Source organism: Sus scrofa, chromosome 15, assembly GCF_054392235.1.
Source record: "Sus scrofa isolate SSC_HxYL_T2T_F1_AM1 chromosome 15, Sscrofa_HxYL_maternal_Yorkshire_Landrace_v2.0, whole genome shotgun sequence".
Taxonomy (NCBI): Eukaryota; Metazoa; Chordata; class Mammalia; order Artiodactyla; family Suidae; genus Sus; species Sus scrofa.
The window spans coordinates 91,503,540-91,526,914 of NC_139397.1; the positions used below are offsets into that span (position 1 = coordinate 91,503,540).

Sequence of the window (23,375 nt, forward strand, 5' to 3'; positions counted from 1 at the left end):
AAACAGAACTGTTATTCCCACTATCTGTTAAATAGCTGAATGTTCATAGCACTATATAAAATAACTATACAGACCAAGTCCCTTCCCTTTAAAAGCACAAAACTAATTTAAAAAAAAATCAATCCTTTCTTACATGCATGACATGCATTACAGCGAATGACTTAACTGCATATGAAGAGAAGCCACCTAATCTGTTCCATAGCTTTCTCAATTCTCATGTTTCTGAACCAAGAATGGGAGGAGAAAATAATTTGCTGTCAACGGCTTCATCTCAGGTTATCAGGTATGAACAGCAGAAATGAGGACTTCCTAGTGTGTTCATTAAACAACTTCCTGCAACCAAGGACTTCGTCTAAATTATTTTTTCTATGGTGCCTAGCCTAATGCTCAGCATTGAGCAGGCGTTCAAGACACGTGAGATGTATTTGAATTGATCCCGTCTTTGGCAAAGATTTTTTTTTTAGGGCCACACCTGCAGCATATGGAAGTTCCCAGGCTAGGGAGTGAATCAGAGCTATAGCTGCCGGCCTACACTATGGCCACAGCAACATGGGATTCAAGCCATGTCTTTGGCCTACACCACAGTTCAAGACAATGCTGGATCCTTAACCCATTGAGTGAGGCCAGGAATTGAACCCTTGTCCTCATGGATAATAGCCAGGTTCATTACTGCTGAGCCACAATGGGAACTCCGGCCAAGACTTTTAATGACATTAACACTGAGGGACTGACCTCAACTAAAGAGCATTATGTGTATCTTACAGTCAGCAATAATTTTACCTCAGATTCTATAAACCCAAGAAAAAAAAAACAAGGGAGGATAAAAAAAATTTTTTTAAATGTAGCCCTTCCCCCAATTAGCTCATTCTGCTCTTTCTCAAGTAAATGTAAGTATTCTTAAACTGAGCAGACTGCATCTGTTTTAATAATCACGTGAATAATCTGTAATAAAAATTGTAGCCTGGAGTTCCCGCTGTGGTGCAAAGGGATTCATGTCTTCTAGTGCTGGGACACAGGTCTAATCCCCAGCCCAGCACAGTGGGTTGAGGATTCTGTGTTGCCACTGTAGTGGCTTAGGCCACAACTGCACCTCGGATCTGAGTCCTGACCTGGGAACTCCATATGCTGTAAGGTGGCCAAAAAAAAAAAAAAAAAAAAAGTAGCCTAAAGTGTTTCTGTATAGAGGCAAGGAAACATTCCAGACTGGGTAAGAATTTAAATTTACCACTATTTATTATTTTTAGGGACTCTTAAATTCACATCTTTATCATTATTTAATCTCCATCCACATAGCTGTTGCTCTGGTACAATAAAGCCTGTGTTGATAGTAGAAAGAATTCTGAACTAGAGAATGCTAAACTCAAAGTTCTACTCTTCGCTCTTCCATTTAGAATTTGCCTTTAAGGGAGGCTACTTTACATCTCTGGTCCACTGTTTCCTCATCTGTAAAACAGGAATACTAATATCTACTTTGCCTATCTTCTGGGCTATTATAAGCAAATACATGAGAAAGTACTTTGAAAAATTATGATGTGCCATATCAAAGTGAAAGTAAGTTTTAATGTTCCTAGGTAGACAGGATATCACATAATACTGAAGTTCTGCTTTAATCAAGTAGAAAATAAAATTCTGCCCTTGTGCTTCAAACAAATTATTTCAGCCCATAGCAAAATTATATTAAAAACTAAAGATACTCCTCAATGAACTTACTTCAAAATAGTCGCTAATTTTGTGGCCACGTCCCCCAATACTTTTTCCTAAAATATAAAGTAAAAAATTTTACATAAAGTTAATCATGACTACCACATGGTGTATCAGAAAGAGAATGTGTCAAACTTAATTTCCCTAATACACACCAAAAAATCATCTATTTAATAAAAAGAATATGGCATTTTAGTGGGTAGTGATGGACACCAAAATAATATGAAGAGACCTCAGAGGGTCAGATGCCAGCCTCAAAAATCCAAAAATCAAATGACATTTCAATAGATATATGTCAATTTTTTAAAAGTCCCAATTATGGCAAAATCAAATAAATCTTATTAAAAGATCTCCTGCTTTTAAAAGTATGTTATTCGTATTGCTTAATGGCTACTAATAAATAAATCAATGAATGAAAAAAGAAAAGCAGCACCTACATAACTGACAAAACAATTCATATCTGTAAATAATGATTAAAAAAAAAAAAGCTTGGTCAATACAAACCATAACAAACTGATAGTAACATGCTTTAATATGAGTGCTATTTTGTAAAATGTTTTATTTTCTAAAAAGCATTTCCAAAATAGTAAGATGTTTTTGGAAAAACAAACTAAATTAGGTTTTCAATATTGTTCTTAAATGACCATATTGATAAAGCGATCCAAATTACAATAGTTCTTTAGTTCAAAGTTTTGCTTTAAAATAGACTTTTCATAAGTTTTATAAATACTGAACTAAGAAGTTGCTAAGAAATGCAGTGTTTAAAGATACTTTCTTGGATGGGATGCAACCATGCTTCATTGGAATTACAATGAATACATAATTTTTTCAAGTTACAAAAGAAAAACTAATGATACCAAGGAATCGAAAACTTTCAATAATATAGACATATATACTTATCAATTCAATAGTGACATATTCATCCATTCGTTTATTTTATTCAACAGAAGTTACTTTGTGTCAGTCATTACTGAGATGAACAAAACAATACATTTAAGAGTTCAACAACCTCAAATTCCTTCTTGGAACAAGGTAGGAAGATTTTTTTTAAAACTAAAAAGTAATCAGGACTATAAATACTACCTAGAAATTTTGAACAGTAGTTGTGTACTGACATATGCAAAGGTCAGAGAAGATTGTACGTCTTATACTAAAGAAATTTCCCTTTTATAACAACTTTTCTGCAATTTTAAAGAGGTAGTAGCTTTCCATAAAGACAGGGATGTTTTTTGGTTGCCCCCCTAGAAACTATTTTCCCAATTCTTCTTCTCTAATTGAACCCAAATTTTATTCTGTTAACATTCCCTCCCCTACACAGCACATGTAACTCCAGGGAAGGCTGACTCCTATCTGGCCTCCATTCTTAGTTTCCTTTCCCTCCTCCTTTTGATCAGAAATCCAAATCTGTTTAAGCATCATGCCTTCTCCAAAAAACCTATATTCCTAAGGGTCACTTTACCCCACGTTCAATTTCAGAGATCTCTGTCTGATTTAAAGGGCAACAATAATACCTCTCTTAGACATAACTGGTTTTGAAACGGACACAGGCCCCAATTCTGGCCAAGAAGAGGATGGGAAAGGTTTGCTATGGACTTAATGAAACTTACTTCAAAGAAACAGGAAACAAAACAAATACCGACAGCCAGCCTCTCTCTAAAGCCAATATGAGTGTGGAAGCCAAAATGAGCAATGTCATTAAAACTGGCCACCATCGTAAAACTCTAAGAGAAAAACACACAGTTCTGTAGATGGCAGACCACAAAGAAAAAGATGTGGCTTCTTAAAGACATGGGTTGGATCAACCAACCCAGCCAGAAGTTCCAGTCAATTTTGGGATCTGCTTTTAAATAAGTTTTAAAATATGAAGTTGAAACTATCATTAATTAACTATATAACTATATAAATATATATATAGTTATATAGTTAACTAAATAACTATATAACTATTTATATAACTATATAAATCTCCCAGTCCACTAACCACAACTTAGGGAAACATGCTAAGATCAAAAAAGACCTCAGGGCAGACTGAGATGCAAATTACCACACACACTTAGAGAAAGTGCTAGAGTGACTCAATTCCCTCCTTCCACACAGACAACTGCTCCAAGTATATTTCCTTCTTTTTTTTTTCTTTTTTTTTTTTCTCTTTGGGCCGCTTCTGCGGCATATGGAGGTTCCCAGGCTAGGAGGGGTCGAATCGGAGCTGTTGCCGCCGGCCTACGCCAGAGCCACAGCAATGCGGGATCCAAGCCGAGTCTGCAACCTACACCACAGCTCACGGCAACGCCGGATCGTTAACCCACTGAGCAAGGGCAGGGACCGAACCCACGACCTCATGGTTCCTAGTCGGATTCGTTAACCACTGCGCCACGATGGGAACTCCCAAGTATATTTCTTGATGCCAGGGCCACATGTAAATACTACTAAGCCAAAGGTTCACTGACTCTAAACTTTGTGGCTAAAGAATGGCTCCCAAACATATAATATATTTATAAAATGACTATTACATACAATCTAAATGCCCAATTTATTGTATTTAATTTTGAACATCCAAATTAAACTATAATACTATGTTATCCATTATAACAAGTTTAGTTTAATGAAAGTAATTTTCTTATTAGCTCATAACGTAAAATTTAAGTATGCAAGAAAGGATGAAGAACAAGTATGGAACAAAAAAGAAAATGCTTTAATGAAGTATCCTCAACATTTTTACATAGTTTTTTATTTTTTCCCTTTTTTAAGGGCTGCACTCTCAGCATATGGAAGTTCCCAGGCTAGGGGTTGAACTGGAGGTGCATCTGCTGGTCTATGTCACAGCCACAGTAACTCAGGATCCAAGACGTATCTGCATCCCACACTGCAGCTTGCAGCAACACCAGATCCTTAACCCACGAAGAGAGGCCAGGGATTGAACCCGGATCCTTAGGTATACTAGTTGGGTTCTTATGAAACTGCTGAGCCACAATGGGAACTTCTAGTCTTTTTTTGTTTTTAAATAAAAGGGATGAATAAGTTTGGGTACTTGTTTCAAAGGGAGATCTAAAGTTCTCACTGAAAAAAAAAAAAAGTCATTTCAATACCATAATTAATAAAAGGAGAAAAATGAAAGGTGATAAAGGTAATGCTTGCCAGGTTTGGACACAACACTTGTACCTCTATTCTCAAATTTTTTAAAAAAGAGAAATGTCAAAAAGGTGAAAAACAGTAACCATAAACTAACTACCTGTGGTATAAAGATTCCAACTTCATATTATTATTTCTTATGCAAAGTACATTCCTAAACTATTAATAATGCAGAGACTTCATGGTATCTATGGAAATAACAAAAACACAAGATATATTTTACAATTATTTATTGATTAAAAACCAGAATATTTAATTGTAAATGCCTCATTGGCTTCTGTTTCACTTACCCTGACTACTTTCATTCTGGTTTTCTGCTTTTCTCTTTCTTCCTCTAGATGATTCTGATTGCTTCTTCTCTGGTGTCTACAGAAATCAAGTTAATAGAACTTTATAGTTTCAATAGACAAAATTACTACAAATCAGTATAAAAGTCATTTTTATTTTCAACGTTGAAAATAGTATTCATGCAATGAAAATGTGTAATAACTTACTTACATACAATTTATTTAAAAGATAAAATTTCCTATTGTGTAAATTTTAAAAATTTAAGTGTAGAAGACCTTATTGTACACACTACTTAAAATTTACATTTAGAGAACTGGACTTGAGGTGGATGAAAAATCTGAGAGTAAACATCTTTGAAAAGATGCCCTTCAAATTCTTAACTTGAAAATCAGGGCAACCCCCCCCCAACCACAAAATAACAACATATTTTTTCCTATTCATTTTCTGCTTTCACATTTAGCCTAAAAGTAAAAAAAACTTGGATGAGGGAAAAAAAAAGAGTAGAGCACAAATTTTAATATATACAATCCCCACTTAAAAGAATCACTCACTTAATGCCTAAAAATTATTATCCAACAACAATCACAGGAATACACAGATTATGCTCTAAATCAGGGGTCCATAAACCATAGCCAGCTGACCAAATCTGTTTGTGTAGGGCCCATAATTTAAGCATAACTTTTATATTTTTAAATGACTGAAAAACATAAAAACCAAAACAAGAAAACCTTTTTTTTCCTTTCTTTTTAGGGCCACACCTGAGGCATATGGAAGTTTCCAGGCTAGGAGTCGAATCGGAGCTGCAGCTGCTGGCCTACACCACAGCCACAGCAAATACCAGATCCGAGCCATGTCTGCAACCTACACTGCAGCTCACGGCAATGCCACATCATTTAACCAACTGAGCGGGGCCAGGGATCAAACCTGCATCCTCATGGATACTAGTCAGTTTCATTACCATTGAGCCACAACAGGAACTCCAAGAATATTTTGTGATATGAAAATTTTAAGAAATTCAAACTTCAGTGTTCATAAATAAGGTTTCACTGGAACACAGCCATACTCATTCATTTATGTACTGTCCATAGCTGCTTTCCCACTACACCAGCAGAGTTAGCAGTTCTAACAGAATCCATATGTATGGCCCATAAAGCCTAAAAATACCTGGCCCCTTAAAAACAAAGTTTGGAGGCCTCTACCCTACATGATGGCTTATTCTTAAATTATAGGTTTGGGATTTCCTTTGTGGTGCACCGGATTAAGGATCCCATGTTGTCACGGCAGCAGCAGTTGCTGCTGTGGTGTGGGTTTGATCCTTGACCTGGGAACTTCCACATTCCATGGGCATGGCCAAAAAAAAAAAAAAAAAAAAAAAAAAAAAAAAAAAGGTATTTTTTTTAACTAATAGGAAATATTTTCATCAAGCTAAAACAAATAATTTTTGTGGAGTCTCAGAGAATGTTGTACTTAATGAAAAATTAAAACAAAGAAAAAAATGTGCAAAGGGCAATAGCATAGGGCCATCAAAATCTAGAGGCTTGGCAAGTAGGTCTGGTGCCAGAACAATGAGTATCTGAATGAATGAAACATCAAGACAACTTATATCTCTAACGGCAATTTAGTCCTCCAATAAGGAAGAGACCTAATCCATGTTTTGATGTCTCTGAGATTAAGCAGTATGACAATGCACAACATAACTCATATCGAACATCTATGGTTCTGTAAACATTACCTTGGGAATTTTAAGTTCTCTCACTACCACTCTGCCACCAAGATAACAGATTCAGAGACCTTTAAGTGAATGTTATTAATCTCTGTATTCTTTTAAGACAGAAGTTATACCTTCTTCCCACCTCATCCTCCCACCTTGATGCCTCACATATACTTATTATTTGATAAATACATGAATAGTAAATAACTTAATCAAGGTAACCAGGATTCAAATCAACTCAATTCTGTTATTTCCAGGACATAAGTGCTCTTTTTTTCCTTTGTGTGTCATGACTATATGTCCTACATCAAGAAGTAACTGAATGAATCAACTATACAAAAATATTTCAAATTTTCCTTACACTCATATATAAAATTCATTATATCCAATAAACTGCTTATCTTTTTATATCATAAACCAGAGATCTTAAGGAAATCCACCTTAGCTAGTAATCTACTTGGAAGGTAGACTGACAAACCAGCAATTTAGGGTAAAACGTTCATTAGTTTAGTTTCATTGTCAAACTGACCAAACTCAGGCTTAAACCATAACCAATCTTCTATTTTCCTTGGAACAAAAATATCACCAAATTAAAAATTCTAAGTTAAGAGTTTTATAAAGAATCCTATAATCTATACTCTACCTCAAAACAAAGGATGATCCCAAATAATTTATTCACATCCTTCCAAATAGATGTAAAAAATATAATTTAAGGTCAAGGAAATATGGTTTTTCAGGACAGTTTAATGTTATACTATTTGGGGGGGGGGGCATGCCTGCAGCATGTGGAGGTTCCTGGGCAAGGGACTGAACCCATGCCACAGCAATGACCTGAGCTGCTTTGAGGACAACACTGGATAACCCACTGTGCCACAATGGAACTCCTGTTACACTCCACTAATCTTTAAGCACGGCATGATCCCATTTGATTTCCATTTTAAATCTTGACTAGCTCTTTTAAATTAAACAAACAAAAAAACCACACAGAATAATAAAATTCTGAAAGTTACATTGGAAACATTTTCTATGTAGAAAACTAAAGAATACATAATGTTGTAAATGGTTCCATATCATTTTCTAAAGTATATTCCAGGGAATACCGGATCAGAGATAGAGTGAGAACAAAGTTAGATTTATTTACCAAAAAGCTTCTAAGAACCATTAAAATGCTAGCATTCATTGGCTAACTCCAAAAGGGGGATGGGATGGAAAGATTCAGTATATGTAGGAATTCTCAAACTTATTTGGGATGACATTCATTAAATACTTCATTGGACATAAACTTAAGATATTTAAGCCCCCCGCCCTTTAAAGACATACAGGTTACTTAGTAAAAACTTTTTCTCCAAGGCAGAATTTCCCTAAATTAAAAATTTTCTGGAATGGGGAAGTGGGATAGTCTTTTGGGGGGGGAGGGAATGTCATTTTGCTTAAAACAAACAAACCCCTAAATGCATGACTACAGTGAAGAAAAAAAAGGCAACAGGCTTCCCTCCTTTAAACCAGAGAAGAATCTGAGGAGAGGATGAAAAGAAAAAGGAGGATAAAGGGAAAAAAAATGATGACAGGACTAAAATTAATTTTAAGACTGTAATCTAACACTAATGTGGGTTAAGAAGATGGAAACAGCTAATGAAAACTGAAAAGTCAAACAAAGCAAAAAATGAGAAAGGGAAACTTACATACACCTAAATCAGTCTATAAAGTAAACACAGGCATTACAATCACACCATTCTGTCTTTCCATAAACTTCACTCCTTTTTCACCTGGGTCCTGGCGCTGATCTTCGACTTCATGCTCATCTCAAAGATTATTTTAAAGGGTTGTTCTGTTAGCTCTAATGGACTACAATTTCCTAAAAAAAAAAGTATTATGGGTCTGCAAAAAACAGACTAAGACTCCAACTCTGAGTCCACTATTTACTATAACTTTGGGCATGTTACTTAACCCAAGACTGAATTTTCTCATCAATTTTAAATGTGACGATACAGGCATAAAAGGATTTTGGGGATTAAATGAGAAATATACCAGAAACATACCTCATATTGCTTTAGGAACAGTGTATATTCTGTATATTCTATATCAGTAAGTACCCAATTAATTCTCTTGCCTGAATAGCTATCCTTCTATTACTCCAAATGTCAGTGAACTTTTGTTTTCAAAATTTTAATCATACGCCACTTGTTAAATGCCTAGCAGCTTCTGCCCTAATAGCTTACAAATAATTTGTAGGGCTTGCAAAATAAGCAATGTTTCCTATTTAAGGTCTCATTCAATTCTGATCTGACTACAAGCCACAGAACTTACAGTATAGGCCCAACGTATGACATCATCAACCCTCAGGCAAATGTGCTTTAAAGTTTTTCTTTTAACTTTTTAATTTAAATAATCTGAGCAACACCTATGTTAAAAAAAAACAAAAACTCTGAATGAAGCCTATTCCTGCCAATTCTCCAAAGTCTTTTTTGATGTATTTGGAGATTTAAAAACATGAGGATTTAGGATAGGCAGAAACCAAATGTTTAACCTTTAAAATGGCCTGTCTCTGAAAAAAAGTTCAGAATACTACCTGTGACTTTAAAATTGTACCCCAGGAGTTCCCGTCGTGGTGCAGTAGTCAACGAATCCGACTAGGAACCATGAGGTTGCGGGTTTGATTCCTGGCCTTGCTCAGCGGGTTAAGGATCCGGCGTTGCCGTGAGCTGTGGCGTAGGTTGCAGACTCGGCTTGGATCCCGCGTTGCTGTGGCTCTGTCGTAGGCTGGCAGCTACAGCTCCAATTCGACCCCTAGCCTGGGAACCTCCATATGCCCCGAAAAGGCAAAAAGACAAAAAAAAAAAAAAAAAAAAAAGTACTCCAGAGAACCTTAAGGGAGAGGAGGTCGCGTCTCAAAAGTTACAAAAGGGAAGGAAGGAGTCGCTGGCTGAGCTAATTAAGGTTCTAGCCACCAAAGACAGACCCTAATGCCACTTCCACATCATTCCTGCAAGCACAGCATGTCTTAATTATTTAAAAAAAGTATAGTTGATTTACAACGTTGTGATAGCATGTCCTATAGTACTGAGATTTCTATATTAGATTTACTTCAAGAGAAAGAGTTTTGATGGCTTTCAAAAGGTTTGAAAAACCCCTGATCCTAACCAATAATTTGCTAGAAAATCAAAGAGACATCAACCAGGCTACCTTTGCATTTTTGTAAGGTGTAAAAGTTATACATATTGAGCATTTTATAGAGAATATTTTCAAGCTTATTACTGCTCTTGCTAATGCTGTCGTTATTTTCTCTATTTTTTCTCAATTATTGCACTATAACTGACCACAGTAATGATGTTTTAGAAAGCAAAATAATATAATTTGGCTTTAAAGTAGAGCTGGAAAGACTACAGTTATTATAAAAAGTCAAAGAATTCCAACATACAGTGGAAAGGTGGCTAGGAGAAAATGAGGAAAGGAAGAGATCAGTATTCTTCAAATCAATTTAGCTTTGTAAATACTACTTTTTAATCATATCAAAACCTGAATGATTACTCTGGCATTTAAATGTTCCAAGATTAGTGTGAATTTACATAGCATTTCTAGTAGTTAAAAGTAAGTTCAAAAAAAACAAAGACAAATCTAAAGGACTCAAGAGGTGATGGTGATATACCTAAACTAATGCTCTGATTTCATTTGGAATTTAAGTCAATGATTATTAAACAAGGCTTTCATATCTAGTCACATAGCCTCTTGGTTTATCTTACAACAAAAATAAATCTGTCCTCAAGGCAAATAAAACCAAATATAGGAAAATAAGAGTCTTACTGCTGTCACAGAATGAGAGAGAGATGAGCAACAAGGATCGTTCCATGAAAACAGATAACTACCTCTACAAGCCTCCAACTAGAGAGATATTTTAAATTACTGGCAAAGATGTATTTTAGAAAACTGTAACAGTATGTGAAAAGGTATAATTATAACATCAACAAAGAGAACTGGATATTAAAATTTATTCTTCACGTCTACCTCAGGTAGAGTCCACTAACCTTGACTGAACAGGAAACAAAAAGTCAGAAAGCATCACTTGTAATAAAATTACTACAGTAACAGATACATTTAATTTCTGTTAAATGAGAAGTACTTTTAAATAGAAAGAAAAGTTAATCTAATATTAAATAATATCTTTAACAAAATACTCAATCCTCAAATTTGTCAGAATATTTTTTTTCTGATTGATTCATTTAGCTAAAGATTAGTTTCAAATATACAACTCATTGGCTATTTCAATGATTCATACATAGTTATTCAGGGATCATGTTGAAGGTCACTATACTTTGAACAAATGGCAGATAAACCTTTTTGCCCACAGCTAGTAACAACATTGTTTTAACCATATTTCCAGGCAAAATTTGTTGAACTAGATGTAAGACAGGAAAATTCGGGAGAAATCTTTGTTACTTTAATGGCACTTACCAAAAGAGCACTGAACTAAAAAGGAAAATCTGGGGCCTTATAAAAATAATCATTGTAAAATAGATGTTCAAGAACATCAAATGTTTTAAGAAACGATTTCTTCCAACCTTTTGCCATAAAAATTAGGTCAGAATAGTGCACTGTAAGAAAACTAAAATTCTGTAGTGAAAATTTCCTTGAGCTTTGTATCCAATTTACGATTAGATAAAACCTATCATAAAATATCCTAATTCCAGGATGATTTTGAGCTGATATGACCTGAAATTTACCGTCTTTGTGCTTGAGAGTCAAATCATTTTATTTTTTGTATATTTAGGGCCACGTCTGTGGCACATGGAAGTTCCCAGGCTAGGGGTCGAATCAGAGCTGCAGCCACCAGCTCACACCACAGCCACAGGAACAAACCGCATGTGAGACCCACATCACAGCTCTCAGCAACACCAGATCCCCAAACCAATGAGTAAGGCCAGGGAGTGAACCCACGTCCTCATGAATGCCAGACAGGTTTGTTACCACTAAGCCACAATGGAACTCCCAAGAGTGAATTTTTTTTTTTTTTTTTTTTTTGGTCTTTTTAGGGCCACACCCTCCGCATATGGAGGTTCCCAGCCTAGGAGTTGAATTGGAGTTGTAGCTGCCAGTCTACACCACATCCAGAGCAACAAGGAATCCAAGCTGAATCTGCAACCTACACCACAGCTAAAGGCAATGCCAGATCCTTAGCCCACTGAGCAAGGCCAGAGATCGAACCTGCATCCTCATGGATGCTAGTCAGATTCATTAACCACCAAGCCACCACGGGAACTCCCAAGAGTCAAATTTTAATACCAAAAACAATTATATAAATATTTGCTTGAAGCTTTGACACCTAAAAGAAGATCTGTTATACTGCTGATTTCAAACTTAGTATAAAAAGTTTATGTTTGCAACATTTTGGGATGCTACTACCCAATAAGAGCATTTCCTGCTGTTTAAAGTAAATCCAATCAACATATCAGCAATTTTGAGTGTAGCTTATTTTCTGCTACATTGCTTTTATCACTTAATAACATATAACAGCAAAGATAGTAGAGAGACAAAGATGAAATTAGATAATTCTCAACTAAAATGTATGCTGCCTTATAGGTAACTTAAAGTGTGGCAGCTCACAACATTTTCAAAAGCCTAAGGGATTTTCAGTCCCTTCACAAATATACAGGAGCCACAGCCACATCAGTACCTAAAGGAAATATAATACTAAGTCAATCTTATTCTCGATTAAAAAAAACCTACCTTACTTGCCATCCTCATTAACTGTAATTCTTAAGCTCCTATTACCTGGTCCCATTTATTTATTTATTTTATTTTTTAATTTTTTTATTTTTGTCTTTTTCATCTTTTCCTAGGGCAGCACCCATGGCATATAGAGGTTTCCAGGCTAGGGGTTTAATCGGAGCTGTAGCTGCTGGCTTACGCCAGATCCACAGCAACACAGGACCCAAAGCTGCGTCTGCAACCTACGCCACAGCTCATGGCAACACTGGATCCTTAACCCACTAAGCAAGGCCAGGGATCGAACCCTCAACCTCATGGTTCCTGGTTGGATTCATTAACCACTGTGCCACGACAGGAACTCCCATGTGGTCCCATTTAAATTTACATTCACATATGCTTAAAAGGAGCAAACTAACTCTTCAATATTGACAAAGTGCAGTTTTGTCGGCCATTTTCCTATCATTTGCATAGTATAACTTTCTCGGCATTGTTCCCTTCTCTGACTTTCTCTTTCACTTAAGGCTTTATTTGTTAAAAAGTATAAACCATAAAATTAGAGTAAAGTCAGGCTTTCTCCTCTGTTCATATGATCTTGTAAGTAGTTTTCAAACATATAATCAGAATAAAATAGACACAGAGAATAGCTGCTGTGGGGGGAACGAGGCGGCACATTTCAAGATAACTTAGTCTGGAAATGTTGGCATTTTCAGAGTACTTATAATAGTAAAATTTAGAAGGTGATTTCACAACTTTCCTCCTATTGTGACACCCATGATGAGGTAACATATGCCTGTATCATATCCCTATAGACACCGGCTGAACATGAATCCCTAGGTCCTTATACAATCACATCTTTGGGACAGACACTTTTAAGTGCAAATGGTGTGTCACAGAATATGCACATTTAAAAATTTAAAGATATTGCCAAATTGTACTATCAAAGGCACTATTACTCTTTACACACATTAACACTGTATGAGAATGCCCATCAATCCTTTAAGATGTGTCCACCTGATGTGTTTTAAAAAGTGGTATTTAATTATTACTGTTTTCTATAGTAATACCGCACTTATATAACTAGAAAAAAGGGATTTTTTTAAAAATTGTTCTACCTTGTATCTATTAGCACCGATTCTCAATGTTGACCATATATCATGATCACAAAGCTTTTATTATAGCTCATATTGGAGTCCCCATTCCAAATTTAAACATCTCTGGAGGGAGACCAAAGGAATCCATATTTTTAAAATGCTCCAAAAGTGATGCTGATATATCATCTAGATTAGCAAGACTCAATCTAATATACAATAATATAGCAAGTATTTCCTGCACATTCCACTTTGGACAATATCCAAAATTACTAAGTTATTCTTCTATTAAAGAATTACAGACCAAAATTGTGATGTGGAGCAGAAAACTCATTAGGATATGAGAAGTCCAATGCATTGTCATCATTACTCAAGTTATCTTAGAAAATGAGAATGAATCTTAGAGAAAATTAGTAAAATAATCACTATGTTCTACCGACAAAAATGATCTAATATTTTAAAAACTCTATGGTACAAGCATACCTCATTTTATTGAGCTTTTGCTTTATTGTGCTTTTCAGATATTGCATTTTTTACAAATTGAAGGCTTGTGGCCACCCTGATCTAGTAAGTTTTTTTGGTGCCATTTTCCCAACAGCATGTGCTTATATCCTATCATTTTGATAATTCTTACAATATTTCAAACTTTTTAAATCACTGTATTTGTTATGGTGATCTGCAATCAATGATCTTTGATATTACTACTGTCAATTGTGTTGGGTCATCACAAGCTGCAACTGTATGACAGCAAACTTAATCGATAAATGTTGTGTGTGTTCAGGCTGCTCCACTAACCAGCCATTCTCTCTCTTCAGGCCTCCCTATTCGCTAAGACACAACATTAATTGAAATTAGGCCAATTGATAACCCTACCATTGCCTCTAAGTGTTCAAGTGAAAGCAAAAGTTGCACACGTCTTACTTTAAATCAAAAGCTAGAAATGTTTAAGCTTAGTAAGGAAGGCACTACAAAAGCCAAGACAGGCCAAAAGCTAGGCCCCTTGTGCCAAAGAATTAGCCAGGTTGTGAATGCAAAGGAAAAGTTCTTCAAGGAAATTAAAAATACTACTCCAGTGAATAAATGATAAGAAAGTAAAACAGCCTTAGTGTGGATATGGAGAAAGTCTTAGTGGTCTGGATAAATGATCAAAGCATCCACAACACCCCCTTAAAACAAAGCCTTATCCAGAGCAAGGCTCTAACACTCTTCATTCCTATGAAGGCTAAGAAAGGTGAGAAAGGATAGATGAAAAGTGTGAAGAAGCAGAGGTTGGATCATGAAGTTTAAGAAACCATCTCCATAATACGAAAGTGCAAGGTGAAGCAGCAAGTGCTGATGTAGAAGCTGCAGTAAGTTATCCAGAAGATCTAGCTAAGCTAATTAATGAAAATCATCACATCAGATTTTCAATGTAGACAAAACAACCTTCTATTGGAAGATGCCATCAAGGACTTTAAGTTAACTATATATCACTAAATTCATTTTTCAAGTTTTCTTCTTTCTCACAAGGTGCTCAGGCTAAGACATTAAAGAAAACATTAAAAATTTCTTTAAGACATTAAAGGTTGTAACACACACACACACATATATACATATACACACATATACAAGTCAAACTAGAATAAATTTTCTTTTTTATCTTTTTAGGGCAGAACCTGTGGCATATGGAAGTTCCCAGGCTAGGGGTCAAATCGGAGCTACAGCTGCCAGCCTACGCCATAGCCACACGGGATTGAAGCTGCATCTGAGACCTACACCACACTCATAGCAACGCAAGATCCCTGACCCACTGAGCAAGGCCAGGGATTGAATCCACATCCTCATGGATACTAGTTGGAATCATCTCCACTGTGCCACAATGGGAATTCCTGTTCAATTTTGATTCAGTTTATATAAAAGTATCATAAAAGATGAATATTAAAAATTAAATTTAGGCAAAAAAAAATTGACATGTATGTCTCCTTTACAAACATTACTATGTAGAATACTATATATAAAGACACATGTGTAAATAGACTTAAATATACTTCAATGAGATTTATACTCAGTTTTGTATTTGTTCATAAATATCCGAACCTCAGTAAGAAATAAAGTAAAGCAGAAAAACATATTTTAGGACATCCAAAACGAAAAATAGGAGGAGGAATGGTTATGCTATTAATATTCATTATAAATTCCAAATGGGCTACAAGATACATAATTTACCTCAGCATCTTGGGGTAAGGTAAGTTGGGGACAGCAACTGTATAGAATTCAGAGAAAATGGAGGTCTTTGTGTGTGTTTAGAAAAGGAAGGGTCCTGGCAAGGAGAACCGCCAAAGGGTGAATAAAGGCAGGTTCTAAAACTTAGAAAACATTGATAAAAAGAAACATAACCTCCTTCAATAATCCTCATAAAATAATATGGACTTTCAGCTAGTAGATAAGGCATATGGACCATGATTCTAACTCCTTGAGGCATTTTAAAACATTTGAATAAGAAGAGAGTCCTCTCCCCTGTAAACTCCTCCCCTGTCTCTCCCATAACATTTTTATCATTCTTCTCACACCTACAATCCACTCATGATTCTTTCCTTCAGCTGAAAACCTCTATTTCCACTGTGAAGTAAGAGGTTATTGAGTTTGAAGTTCATCCACTAGGAAAGGATAGTGCTAGCTGGTCCTGTCCTCAACTAACTCTGTCCATCCAGGGTCTAGATCTCACCACTCATACCACCTCCAGTTAAAGATGCTTAGAGTTTATTCTATCTTCTCCTCTCTTCAGCACTTTCCTTCTCCCATCACAGCTCTGCTATGACACTTTCCCTAGCACAAAATATGTCAAGCGTATCAGACTCTGGATAGTGCCTCTATTCCTTCACAGCCAAAATTGTACCAAGAGTAGTCAATATTTGCTCATCTTCCAATTGCTCCTTAATCAACTACTATCTGGCATGTTGCTTCTGTTAGTCTACTAACTCACCCTTAAGTAATAAATTCTTAAGTCACTTTTTAGTCATTATTTTAATGGACTTCTATAATATTTAATTCTACTCATTAGTCTCCTCCTCTTTCTCCTCTTTAATCCACCTTCTTACCAGGCTATTACTCTTTCTCTAGCACACCCTTCTCGCCTGTTCACATTTCCTAGCATTACACATACTATCAGGATAAATTCATCTGCAAAAGCAATTTACAAACTTTTGAGTCTCAAAACCCTCTACAAGCTCTTAAAAACTGTTGAAGACTCAAAGAGCCTTTATTTATGTTAGATATAACTACTGATATTTACCATTTTAGGATTTAAAACTAAAAAAAGTTGAAAAACAGCAGAATACACAAGTACACAATCCATAAATCATCAGAGTAATGATATCATCACATTATGTCACCACATGATGTCTTAACAGCCTTTGGAAATTTTCACTGTAAACTCATGATAAAATTAAAGTTAAAAAGCCACATATGTCTTAGCATTATTGTAAAAAAGTCAAATAATACCTAGCACCGCTACAAAAATTATTTTGACCTTGTGTACCTCCTGAAAGAATCTCAGGGACCCCCAGGAATCTTCAAACCACTCAAGTATTTATTTAACGTGTATGCTAAAAACTAAGTCATCATCTTTAGCCTGACCTCTTTCGTAAGCTCCAAACAGTTCCTCAGCGTACACTTAGTCATCTCACAGGTATTACAATAACTCCCAATATCAGTATTGGGAGTTCCTGCTGCAGCACAGGTTTGATTTGGAATTGCTGCAGCAGTGGTGCAATGGGTCAAAAGATCCAGCATTGCTGAAATAGCAGTATAGGTCGTAGCTGTGACTTGGATTCAATCCCTGTCTTAAGGACTTCCACATGCCAGGGTGAAGCCAAAACAAGAAAAGAAATGTAATAGCCCACCCCAGACTCAGAGACAAAAGTACCCTTGGTAATTCACTTGTACATTTAAGTTTGACGGAGTTCTTGTTGTGGCTCAGTGGTTAACGAATCCGACTAGGAACCACAAGGTTGTGGGTTCCATCTCTGGCCTTGCTCAGTGGGTTAAGGATCCGGTGTTGCCGTGAGCTGTGGTGTAAGTTGCAGACGCAGCTTAGGTCCCGCATTGCTGTGGCTCTGGTGTAGGTTGGAGGCTACAGCTCCAATTAAACCCCTAGCCTGGGAACCTCCATATGCCACGGGAACGGCCCTAGAAAAGAAAGAAAAAAAAAAAAATAAAGTTTGAGAAGCATGGGCCTGGGTGGTGAGAGCATCAATAGCTGGAGAATCTGAGGAAGGCAGAGCCACAAAGGCAAACTTGAGAACACTATAATTAGAACCCACCCACTTGAAGCTTTTCCTCCTGTTAAACCTTAGAGTTTGGGAAAGGCAGTAGCATCACTTAACTAAATCATCTTCCCGACTTAAGTTTCACTTCCCTCCCATCCTAACCTCTACATTGCTCTCTGAGGAGCCTTCTTCATCTCTACTTGTCTTGCTTCCTCTGCTTCAATGGCTCTCCATTTCCTAGAAAGAACTCCAAAGTCCTCATTATGAAATAAAAGGGCATTCAAGCCCTGACCCCTGCCTTTCACCATTCTTGTATATCATCTCTATACCAGAAGTATGCAAACCAAGTATATCACCTAGGCAGGTTGGTATTATTTTTAAGCTCCTCAGGTGAGCTAAAGGGCAGTTAGGACTGAGAATCACTGCCCTACATCTTGAACAAAACTACGTGCTGTGCTTCACCCAAAGGCAAGAGCACAACCTAGTCCTTCTGCCTGCCTTCTTGACTTTGCCCTTGTCCTCTGAGATGGATCCACAGGCTTTTCTAACAACTCAACTATCATCTTTTCTTTGAGAGAAGACCTCTCTTTCTCTACCTTCCCCACTTCTTTCCTGTAAGTAGATGGAATTAGGAGTTTCTTGCTCTTTGTTCCTACAGTGTCTTGTGCTTACATTTTTATAGCACGGCCCACGCTTTTTATGGAACAGTTTGCCTAGCCTCCTAGACACTGATCTCACGTAAAAGCAGGTCTTGTAGCCTACTCATTTCAATATTCCTTGAGCTTAGGCAGAGAGGTCACAAGATAAGAGATATGTAATAAAGGCTTACTGAAAATAGAGAGCCTTTGGAGCCTACTGAATAGACCTAGAGTGATGCAAAATAAAGCAAAACAAGACCAAGATCTTCCTCTCTACCAGACATTTTTGTTATCAAAAGAAAACTGTTTTTGTTTTACAATTCTACATTTAGAAATAAAAGGCAAGTTCACATATGACCTAATTCATATATATAAATTGTAACAAAAATTTTCAGTTCAAGTAGATTTATCAACTCAGATGCCTTTCGGTTTTAATAGTAAAGGGAGAGATGAAAATAAGAGCGTTTTGGATGGCTGAGAACAGTTTGGGAGGAGGATAGAAAGCAGAGAAGTGATACTAGTAGGTTAAAATCTTCATAAACCCTAAGAGGGAGTCAGGAGATAATGTCCAATTGATGAACCAAAATAGTAAGATATGCATATTACTTATGTTAAAATGTGGCAATAAATACCAGGAAGAAAAGCTAAAAGAATAGAGAGCAGGATAAGGAAGGGATGGGTGGGAGAAAACTGCTATTTTAAAAAAAAGATAAATAAATCTTTTAGCACTATTTGTCCATTAAAAAAAAAAAAAAGTAATGGTTCAGGGGATAGAACGCCCAAGAAAAAAAATGACATCAGCAGACAATGGAATACTACATAAACTTTACTGTTAGGTGTGCTCGGGGAAAAAGTACTTCTATCCTACAACTGTTTACTTCCAGTAACTTTACTTCATGGCCTATGAATACTTGCATCTTGAGGTATATGAAATTTCACCCCAAGGGAATTCATTCATTAGGGCATCCAACATAGAAATAAAAGGTGGGAATCACTTTCCAGACAATTTACTTCTTAAATGGAAAGATAGCCCCCACCCCCACCCTGGTCAAAAATATTCCTTCTTCAGAATTTTAAGGAAAACATATAATCTATAGTCATTTTTAAATGTGCCACTTGACTTAACCATTAGTTTGTAAAAATTCCAGATACAGAATACAAAAGAGCAAAAGCCAAAAAATTTAAGATTTTCTATTGTGGCTGCAAAAGTCAAAATTCCTATGCAAATAAAGTTAAATATATCCAGTGGTTAACCAAATTGTATTTTATTGCAAATACAATTATGGTCTTAAAAAAAATTTTTTTAAACCTAAAAATGTAGCCAAAAGTGATCCAGTAATCCTTAGATTTCTTTTAAAGGAAGTGGTATTGGCGGGGGTGGGTATGCCCATGGCATGTGTAAGTTCTGAAGCCAAGGATCAAACTTGCACCACAGCAGTGACCCAAGCCACAGCAGTGACAATGCCACATCCTTAACCACTAGGCCACCAGGGAGTTTATTATAGAAATTTTCTTACAGATTGATTCTTTTCAAAGAATTCAAATACTGCAACTGTAACTTACATTGGGAGTATGGGTACCTATAAAGAACATTGAAATATATAACCACTATGAGTGATCTAACTTTTACTATGTTTTTCTACTTAAAAAAATCTATCAAAATACTAGACTTGTGAATAGAAAAGAAAAATATCTAAAATTATTTTATTGCCCTTCATAACAAAAGCCTATGAAAGAGGAGGAATATGAAATTATTATACAGACCCAAATCTGTGGAAATATCAAGAAATGTTCCAAAATCCAGAAAATATAAAATGAAAACATTCTTGATATGTTTTTTTCTGAAAATGCACTTTGAAAAGATCTAAACCTACAATTTTTAAGGACTTAGTGTGTATTAATTTGAAAAAAACTAAACTGCGATAATCTGATGCTACAGGGACTACTAACGCTTACCTCAAGGGAACCTACTGCAGATAAAGTCCCGTCACTTGCACAGTCCTTTCAGCTGCCTGCCAGTTGTCTCTGCGGAAGGGAAAGCCTGATGAGTGAAAGCCCTATGCACACTCCTTTGGAGTGTCAGGGTGCCTGCACAGAACTGCAGAAAACTGTCTACCTAGAGATTCGTAGATGGTTTCAGTAACAGAGGGCTTAAAAATATGCCACCTTGGATAGTCCCCTTCCACTGAACACTAAAACCAAATAGCCGAGTTACTGGGTGCTAATGACCTACTGGTATTATTATCAAGGTGATATATCCACACTAACCCAAGCAGAAAAAAGACTAAAATGGATCAAGTAGAAGTAAGTTAACATTGACAGGGAAAATAAACATACACACACAATGTTGAAAAGTAAGTGACAGAACTCTACAAACTGAGAAGAGGAAATATTATAGACTGTATCCACAAAAAGTAAAGCTGCAGCATCAACAAATGAATGCTAACACTCAAAAGAATTTCCTGTCTAAACATTTTTTTTAAAAAATGCCATCAAGAATATCATGTTTAATATGAACAAACCATGGATCCAAGGACCTACTTATAAAATTTCATATATTTTCTTGGTGGGTAAAGTAAGTGAGTGGGAGGGAAGGGGATTTTTCAGGTATTTTACATATATATAAGTTGAAAACCAACAGTATGAAATCCCACAAGAAATTTCAAAGAGAGAAAATGTATATATATATATATATGTCTCAGAAGGTAAACAAACTCTTACTCAGGACCCAACTAAGAGGGAAATATAACAAGTAATAACAGAAGACTGTGATGGTGAAACGCAACGTACTGTGAAAACCATGTTCATTTCCTAGAGTTATGAATGGCTAGTAAGTTAAGAACATTTACACCATTAATATACAAGCTGAGCTACATAACCAAATAAACTGTATTTTCTTTTTAATGTCAAATACAGTCTTCAGCCTGAATGCTGTACTTCATATGACAGAATAAAGCGCTCCTACAAAAAACTTTTAAAGGATTAATCTTTAGCACAAGTTTTAAAGGAAAAAATTTATTTAAAAAAAAAAAAGGGTGAATCCAGCTTTTACTTTAATAGGATAATACTTAAAATGAAGTTACTTACCTCTGATTCTTTGTCACTTAAAGATCCCAAGCTTCCAAAACTGTGATTAGAGCTTTCATTATTTGTTGAGGCCTGTTGAACATTTTTAAAAAGGTAAAAATTAGGAGTATTTTAAAATGGAATACATTACAAAGTAAATAATCATTTCTTCATATTAAAAATGATTCCATTATGCAAGAAGACAAATGAAGTAAAAATAAGAAATACCAACTTTTTTTTTTTTTAGGGCCGCACCCATGGCCTATGGAAGTTCCCAGGCTAGGGGCTGAATTAGAGCTATAGCTGCTGGTCTTATGCTACAGCCACGTCAGATCCAAGCCACATCTGCGACCTACACTGCCGCTCATGGCAATGCCAGATCCTTTTCCCACTGAGCAGGGCCAGGGATCAAACCCGCATCCTCATGGATACTGGTCGGGTTCATTACCACTTAGCTACAAGGGGAACTCCACCAACTTAAACACTATAAATTTCTTGGAAAGTTTTATCAAATCAATAAAGTTCTGCTATTTCAGGAACTGACTAATACAGCTGGTTTTTTAGACCAAATTCAGGAAAAAAGTGGGCTATTGCTAGGATAAAAAAGTTCCTAAAATTACTACCCAATGTATAAAACTAATGCTTCCTTTAACCAAAAATATCATGTGTTCCTTAATTTCCATTACAATCTGATCAAGTTCCAACATTGACACCCAAGAGGCAAGGGCCTGTTCATATTCACAAACTGGTCAATCTTTGGTTTCTGTTTGTTTGGACTCAGTCTTTTAAGAAAATCTTTCACTAACTTGACTATTTCAACTGCTTAACTCAAAGAGTTTCTAAATTTCCTTTACAATATTTTTCAACTATGACAAATAGAAATGAGCTACACCTCTGTGGGATGACATTTTCTATGTTTACATATGTTTTCCATAATGCTTATTATTTTGTGGACTTTTCTGCACCATCAGTACATTAGGTCAATGTCTTCCAGGAATGTTTAGACCAGATGGTGACAGGCTACAGCAATATATGTCAAAGATGACTTAAGAATCAACTTTATGTATAGGCAGGCCAGGTGATATCTCTGTTTCCCTTCAATTTGTAAGAGTAGCTTCTAATACTACTATTATAAGGTTTCAAGATGCCTATAATTACCTTTAGCCTGACTAATTTCCAAATTGAAAACTCTGGGCCATTGCTATGCTGGATACCGTAAAGGCTATTTTCAACACAAAATAGTATTTGAACTGAGATTCAAGCACTACTTAGAGGAAGTTACAAGCTAATTAGGGTAAGATCATCAAACTTAAAACAGAGAACACCATAAACAGCAATCAAGAAGTGATAGATTAGAAAGATATATGGACAACAGAGGCAGTGACATTTCTGATTACGCCTAAATCTCCAAACCTACAGACAACATTTACAAGAAAACTGTGTGACAAGAAATCTACATGAATCTCATTAAATGAGCAAATGGGGACAAATCACTATCAAGCATAGGACCTATATAGTATTAGAGGAAGCAGAAGGAAACAGTGTCTGACAGATCGAAGAACAGAGACTCCCAAAACAGCTGTAAGTGGAAGGGTTTCTGTACTTTCCAGTAGTGACTAAGTAAGTGTAAGGGGTCCATGGTGAAGTCTAAAGTTGGAGCAGATAGCCTCTAACTGCTTAAAACTGATCCCCTTCACTAATGATGTCACAATGAGGATAAACTATTGGGCATGGAATCAAAATTGAGCATGTTAGGTACAATGAAGATAAACAGAACAGTGTGGAAGGGTGCAAAGCCTTAGAA

The 23,375-nt window shown here is 36.1% G+C and overlaps 1 protein-coding gene across 9 annotated transcripts in view; it reads right to left on the reverse strand.

Moving 5' to 3' along the window:
- TLK1 (tousled like kinase 1) overlaps window positions 1–23,375 on the reverse strand; it is a 159,766-nt gene that overhangs the window by 59,675 nt on the left and 76,716 nt on the right. For 7 of the 9 annotated variants that reach the window (XR_014829536.1, XR_014829535.1, XR_014829537.1 and 4 more), the window contains 3 exons: window positions 21,593–21,664; window positions 5,121–5,196; window positions 1,711–1,757 (listed from right to left, as the gene is read on the reverse strand). Coding sequence is in view for 2 of the 9 variants with exons in the window: in XM_021075292.2 (XP_020930951.1) it covers window positions 1,711–1,757; window positions 5,121–5,196; window positions 21,593–21,664 (195 nt within the window). In the remaining 7 variants the exon portion in view is untranslated. The remainder of the gene's footprint in view (window positions 1–1,710; window positions 1,758–5,120; window positions 5,197–21,592; window positions 21,665–23,375) is intronic. The other 2 variants (XM_084999473.1, XM_084999476.1) reach the window with 1 other exon arrangement.